This window comes from Teleopsis dalmanni, chromosome 1 (genome assembly GCF_002237135.1).
Source record: "Teleopsis dalmanni isolate 2A chromosome 1, ASM223713v2, whole genome shotgun sequence".
NCBI classification, from domain to species: Eukaryota; Metazoa; Arthropoda; class Insecta; order Diptera; family Diopsidae; genus Teleopsis; species Teleopsis dalmanni.
In genome coordinates this window covers 63,774,691-63,782,681 of record NC_051846.1, presented here as the reverse complement: position 1 = coordinate 63,782,681, position 7,991 = coordinate 63,774,691, and the positions used below count along the sequence as shown (strand labels likewise).

The window sequence follows — 7,991 nt, the reverse complement described above, 5'->3', positions numbered from 1 at the left end:
TTCAATGTTAATAAACTTTTATTCAACTTTTTACAGAGAGAAAAATCGGAACGTTCTCCTCAATCCAAACAAAAAACTTAAAAATATTTGAAATTGAATTTTACTTTTTAAATTCAATAAATGCACAGCCAACTGGGTCGCCACAGTACCCCCTCCTAGCGATGGAGTACTAGCAACAACGCGACACCACAACTAAGTCGACAACACCACTCTTAATCCCGAAATTCCGCTAACCTTGCTGGGAAACGCACTACTCTACCAGCTCGTGTCACTTTCGGAATCGGCAACAGGGATTCACGCCTACAATCACCAGAAGTCACTAACTGATCACCATTCAACAACGCTGAAGGCTGACGCGTTTCTGGAACAACCTGTTCAAGATCATCACACGTTAAGTACGCCGCCTTCAACCTATCATTCGAAACAGTCACCTCTCTCCCACGGCAAACAATAACAGACGTCTTCTCATTACGACTCAGCACCTCAAATGGACCTTCGTAAGGCTGCTCAAGTGGAGCTCGAGCACGATCCACTCGAAGAAAAACGTGCTTACAATTAATAACGTCACGCGGAACATACACAGATGGATGACAATGTCTTGTTGATTCAACGGATTTAACCTTAGCTAAAGCCCTTCGCAACGCCGACACAAAATCAGTCTCGGACGACTTCTGCTTGAAATCCGAAAGCATCTGCCCTGGAACACAAAGAGGATTTCCAAACAACATCTCTGAAGGACTAGCATTTAGGTCTAGTTTCGGTGTCGTTCGCAATCCCAACAACACAAGCGGAAGAGACTGCGTCCAATTACTTGAGGAATGACATCGAATGGCTGCCTTCAATGTTCTATGGAAACGTTCAACCATGCCATTTGCTTGAGGATGATAAGCCGTGGTATGAAAGTGTTTCACTCCAAGCAATCTCGTCAGTTCCCGAAATACAGCAGACTCAAACTGCCGACCCAAATCAGTGGTAATAGCCTGCGGAGAACCAAAACTTGCCACCCAACCGTCGATAAAAGCCGCTGCAACTTCTTCTGCCGTAATGCCCGAAAGAGGCACAGCAACAGGCCACCGAGAAAAACGATCGACGCAAGTCAAACAATAACGCTTCCCCTGAGACAAAGGCAATGGACCCACAATGTCAACATGAACATGCTGGAACCGACTATCAATATCAGCAAACGAACCAATTGGTGTTTTAGTATGCCGCTGAATCTTGGACTTCTGACACGCAATGCAACTACGCACAAACACAGCTACATCCTTAACCAAACCAAGCCAAACATACCTAGCCTGCACCAATTTCCGCGTTGCTCGAATACCAGGATGAGCCAAACCGTGGAGTTTTGAGAGTACCAGCTGCCGACAGTTTGCGGGAACAAAAGGACGAACACGACTGCCTGACACATCACAGTACAGTTCAATACTCGAATCCGGCAATCTCAACTTCTTCAACCCAACACCATCTTCAGACTGGCTCTTCAGCTGAGCGAGCAACTCTGCATCAGTCTTCTGCCCCTCAGCAATTAACTCAATAACATTTGCCTCCAACTGAACCGTAGCAACCCGAGACAAAGAGTCAGCCACCGTATTATCTGCACCAGCCAGATGACGAATATCAGTGCAATACTGACTAATAAACTCCAGCTGTCTTGCACGACGAGGAGATGCCTTCTCACTTATTTGCCTGAACGCAAACGTTAAAGGTTTGTGATCCGTAAAAATGACGAAATCACGTCCCTCTAATGCATACTTAAAATGCTGGACAGCTTGATAGATAGCAGTCAACTCACGATCATAAGCACTATACTTAGTCTGCGCTGGACTCAAACCTTTTGAATAAAATGCCAATGGCTGAGTAACACCTTTCACTACTTGTTGGAGAACAGCACCCACCGCAACGTCTGAAGCATCAGTCGTGAGCGTCAATTGTGCATCCAGAGCCATGAAGTTAAGCAACGTAGCTTGGGCAAGATCATTCTTGCAAGCCTCAAAAACCTCTACATCTTCTGGAGTCCAAGAAATCACCGACTTATCATTCTTGCGGTTACCTGGTGTAAGATGAAACAACCGCTGCTGATTCTGCACAGCGTTACGCAGAAACGGCCGATAAAAGTTCACCATGCCTAAGAATTGTCTAAGCTGTTTAACCGTTGCTGGCAGAGGAAAATCACGAACAGCTTGAACTTTACTCTCCGGAGGACGTAAACCCTTTGCACTAATAACGTGCCCAAGGAACTCGATCTCGGAACAGCCGAACTTACACTTGGCAAAATTCACGGTCAAACCAGTTTCTCTAAGTCGATCTAAAACCAGTCGCAAATGCATTCTGTGTTCTGCTTCATCTTTTGACGCAATTAAAATATCGTCGATGTACTCAAAAACGAAATTAAGATCACCTAGAGTCTCATTCATAAAACGCTGAAACGTCTGGGCAGCATTACGGAGACCGAAAGTCATAAAGCGAAACTCGAACAGGCCAAACGGAGTTGTAATAGCTGTCTTCGGAATGTCTGCCAGTGCAAGCGGTATCTGATGATACGCTTTCTGCAAATCTATCTTCGAAAACATAGTTTTACCATAAAGAATACTCGTCACATCATGAATGAACGGAATCGGATACCGATCAGGTTTAGTTTGCGCGTTGAGCATGCGATAATCGCCACACGGTCTCCAACTTCCATCGCCTTTGCGAACCATGTGAAGTGGACTTGCCCAACAGCTTTTCGAAGGTTGACAAATCCCTGTCTGGACTAAAAATTGGAATTCCTTCTTGGCTTCTTCAAGTTTGGCTCCAACTAAACGTCGGGGACGAGCAAATGACGGCGCACCAAATGTCTCGATGCAATGTTCAACCTTAGTAACTAAACCCATCCGATTTGCACTCATAATGCCTAAATCACGGTATTCATTAACCAGCTCAGCATAAGCTGAAACTGAACCACACACACGCACAGTATCTTCTTGAGACACAGCAGCCTTACCCTTCATCATCAAAGTCGTCTTCGAATCAACTAACCGCTTCCTTTTCAAATCCACTAACAAGTCATAGTGATTAAGGAAGTCGGCTCCAACAATAGGGCAGCTAACATCCGCAATCACGAACGTCCACGGGAAATCTCTACGCAAACCCAAAGACAAAAGCAGTCGACGCTCGCCAAATGTTTGAATAGGCGTACCATTAGCGGCATATAAATTAACTGATGCAACACTGTTAGCCCTTTGCTTCCAACGACAGAACGACTTCGGTAAAACTGATATGTCCGCACCAGTATCAATGAGAAAAACGGTCGACGTGGCGGGATCTTTAATACTAAGTCGAGCTATACGAACACTAACCCCTTCTCGGCTCGACGACGTAGAAGGAGGGCCTAGTTTTTTGACTGATGAGAGCTTGCCACAAAACTACAGGGCTGCCGACAAGCATTAGCTCTATCACCGAACCTTTCGTGATACCAGCACCAATCTGGATGACTTCCTGGTCGGAAACGAGTTCGCCTACGTCTCCTCGATGACGATCGACTTTGCACCGACTCACTACGACGTAAATCCAAACGACTCAGACGCTGTTCGATTTGCTCAAGCCTTCGTAAAATCACAGCATTCTCAGAATAGGCTGGACAATCAGAGGCTGACGCTACAGCTATCTGTTGAAAATCACCCGCCTCGCAAATACGATCTGCTAATTTCGCCAGTTCTGCTAGTGCCACGTTCGATGCCTGCAGAATAGCGCGCACTTGTGGTGGCAAACGCTTCAGCCAAAGAGACTTAAGGAACTCATCGCTCACCTTGTCTTTAGCTAATGCTGTCAACTCCGTTAGCAACTGTGTTGGGCGTCTATCACCAAGTTCAACTTCTGACAACAACCGTTGAATCTTCCGCTGCTCGCTCTCACTGTACCGCTCTATGATGCAAGCCTTTAAATTAGCGTATCTTCCAGTTTCAGGAGGATGAAGCACTGCATCACTTACATCGGCGATAACACTTGACTCAATCGCTGCTACTACCGTGTTGAACTGTGTGATATCACTCGTAATGGCAGCTACTGCGAATTGCGCCTCGATCTGAGCAAACCAAATCTCCGGTCGCTCGTGCCAAAACGGTGGCACCTTCACTGCTACACGGTTTACGACACTTCCACTATCAGAAGCCATTACTACACCTTCGTCTGCAACTGACATCACAGCTCGATAATTAGATATTTAGCTCAGAAGTTAATATTTCTAAATTTAAACTTTTTCGAGATCACGTCGGGGTCACCAATTTAGCAATGATCTGTTCACCTTGCTAATTAATAAAACTCTAAAAATTTTCAATGTTAATAAACTTTTATTCAACTTTTTACAGAGAGAAAAATCGGAACGTTCTCCTCAATCCAAACAAAAAACTTAAAAATATTTGAAATTGAATTTTACTTTTTAAATTCAATAAATGCACAGCCAACTGGGTCGCCACAGAACTAATAAACCAATGACTTATTTCTAAAACCCACTGGTGAGCGGTATTTGACAATATTCAAAACAGGTATACGATCACCCAAAAAATTCAATTACATAAATATAATAAATTTAGTTTTTATATTCAAAATTCTGTTGAAATGTTTTTATTAAATAATAAAGACGTTTTCGAAAAATAGTGAACTACAACAACAAAAATTCTTTTTTATATTATTTTAATTAATTAAATTTTTGGCTGATCATACAGATGATTCGAGTATTGTCAAATACCTATCATTAGTGGTCTTAGAAATAATTCTTGTATTTAATTATTCGTAAATAAAAATTTTTGAGACTGCAAGTACTAGGAATCGAACTCGTGCCCTGCCGAATAATATTTATTAATTAATTTTAATTATTATAAATTATAATATTGTGTAATACCATTGATTGTATAAAATAAGCTAAGCAAAAAAACGTATTTATCGGGCTTAATTTAAGTGAAATTAAGTTAAGGTTTATAACTATTTATTTATATCGATACTCATAAGTACATTGTAAATAAAATATTACATCCCAAAACAAAAATAAAAACAATAATATAATTTAAACAACTATACCAACAAGTTTTTTTAATTTACTTTAATTTGCATTTTAAAATACTAATTTGTTCAATAAATTTAATAAAAAAATATGATGTGCCATTAAAATGAATCACGCATTGACATTGCAATTTTAGGTGCGATATCACGCCTTCACATATATGATTTATTATGTATTTGAAAACACAACTTACGTGAAATAGCAAACACATTTTTAAAAAAACTTAAAATTATAGATGAAACAAAAAATTAAATAAAAAAAATTTGTTGTTGTAGTTCACTACTTTTCGAAACCTCTCAAAAAAAATTACATAAAAAATAAAATAGAAAATTTAAAATAAATTAATAAAAATATATATGTATTTTCAATATATGTATATGTAAATAAAAACCAAACTTTTTATAATATATAATATGTAAACATTTTTTGAACATTAACTTCGCACTTTATCTCAAATATATATATAATATTCATTCATCATCTCGTAATCTTCTTTGTTCTGTGAGATCAACATTGCATGACAGACTGGGTGCAGAGCGATAATGCATTTCAAAACACTTGAAGTAGATAAGCGTTTAATTATATATAATATAATTTTGATAAGTGGGTGGCTGCAAGCAAAACTACATTTATTTATTTAATATTTAATTATTGAATTAGCTAACGAATTTTATTAATTCAAAAATAGTACTACACGCCCAAAAGCTTTAAAAACACTTGCATTCAAAATTATTCTTTTTCTTCGAAAACAAAAATATATATATAGTATTTTTATAATTTTAATATTCTAATATTAAATACATTATTCGGCTATGTTGTTGTTGTAGTTGTATTTTTACATAAATCACATTGTATACAAATATTATTTTTAAAAAATACACAAAACGTTTAGAAAAACCAACCGCACACCGTAGACACTCAATCAACAACTGAAGGCAAAGCAAAGTAAAGCAGGTTCTATAGAATTTCAACAGCTCCGAAACTTGGTAGCAATTGTGACGCCGAACAGAACAGCATATATACAAAACGATCGCAGAACTAATATATATGACAGAATGAAACTAGAAAATTTGGCCTAAAGAGGACGTATAAACAGTAGTGGTGAGCATGAATTCCTGCTGATTTTTTTTCTGTTTTTTGGCTTTAGAAAGCACATTTGAAAGCAACACCAGACCCGGAGCACATGCAAGTACACGCTGCCATTAAGCAAATTAGTTAGGCAAAAGTATCTTAGAGAACTACAACACTCGTACCGTTAGTTCTGTTAGAAGAGAAAGAGTTTTTGTAAATATAAAAACAATAAAGCTTTTTACACAGATGTATGCAATAAAGAAATGTGAACTAAAGTTGTGAAGAATTAACAAAATAAAATAAAAATAAATGAAAAAAGAAAAAAACCTGAAGAGAAGTAATACTAATAGAAAACGTCACTTGCGCATGTCAAATTCAGCAATTTTCATAATAAAGTGTGTAATAATATATTTTGTTGTACTCATCAACACAAGAAAAAATTTAAAAAAATAATAATAAAAAAAAACTGAAATTGGGTAATATATCCAAGTGGCGCGAATAGATACCACAGCCGTTGTGAATTACCGAAAATAACTTGAGTATAAATTTTGTTAGTGCAACAAGTGCTGGAGAACAATTGGCATTTTGGAGAGACCTATTAATGTACATACATTTTTTTTTTATTAAAATTAGGTTATATGCCTTTTCTTAAGACTGGCCATTCGGAAAAAATATTGTTTTATATATTTTATTTCTTTTTTGGAAAACAAATGAAGTGTGTAAATGTAATATTTCTTCATTTAAGCCAAAACAACAACAACAAAAATATTGTATCTAAGAAATGTTGTGAGTTTCATATATGTTGCACGGTCATTGTGCCTTTCATATGGCAACTGTTCACAGTTTAGTGTTATTATCACAACTTAGTATGATATGAATGAATATGACGGAATTTTTACAGGGTCATACAACTCGTTAAAAAGCATTTTTATAGAAACATTAAAAAATGCACATAAATTTTTATAAATTTATAAATTTTATTTTAAATAAATTTTATTTATTAAATAATTTTATATTAATTGGATTTTAAACGTCCATTTTGACTAAAGAACCTAAAATCTACCTACAGCTGTTTCGAATATTGCCAAATACCCATCTTTAGTAGTCTTGGAATTATTTCTTATGCTTAATTATTCGAAAATAATTTTTTTGAGACTGCAAATAGCAAGGGTTGAACTTGTGTCATGCCAAATTTGAAGCTCAGAATCAATGTGAATCAGAAATCTTTTAAATAATTTATTTATTTTTTAAGATTATTTAAAAATTAAAATTTAATAAAAAATATTGACAAATATAAAAACGACAAATAACTGAACCATATATCAAAAATATAGCTTAGTTCTGCCAGTTTATATTATAACTAAAGAAATCTTATTTGAACTAAATGAAATTTGCAGATATTATGTATAATCAATGCATACGAAATTAATAAAAAAAAAATTAATATTGTTCAAAAAAGAATACCAAAGAAGAGTATATACCATATGTTTTTGGTGTATAGACTTGAATAGACTTTTTATTTAAAAAGTGTTACTTTCTGCTAAAATAAATAAATAATTTTACTAGATCAATTCATCTGGTTTACCCGATTAAGAATATATGTATTTAATATTCTCTAGTTCTAATGTAATTTAATATATATTATTAATGATTATATTGTGAGTTAAGGGTTTTGTAGATACTTTATTTCTTCTTTGTTTTGCCGTGTGTACTATATATGAACGAAAAACTTAGTTGCAATAATTCATTTTTAAAACTTTTAACAATAATTAAAAGTATGTAATTGTAGTGAGGTCGAGAAACCTAATTAGATCTCGAAGAAGAGGCAGACCTAGAAAGAACTGGCTAGATGATGCTAATGTAGATTTAATGAAGCGAC

General features: G+C 36.2%; 1 protein-coding gene across 1 annotated transcript; it reads right to left on the bottom strand.

Moving 5' to 3' along the window:
- Nucleotides 1–3,373: 3,373 nt before the first annotated feature.
- LOC119682780 lies at nucleotides 3,374–5,252 on the bottom strand. Its single transcript, XM_038096294.1, has 2 exons — nucleotides 5,235–5,252; nucleotides 3,374–4,066 (listed from the first exon to the last, which is right to left on the bottom strand). The coding sequence occupies exons 1-2, from the start codon at nucleotides 5,250–5,252 to the stop codon at nucleotides 3,374–3,376; spliced, it is 711 nt and encodes a 236-aa protein (XP_037952222.1).
- Between the last annotated feature and the right edge of the window lie 2,739 nt (nucleotides 5,253–7,991).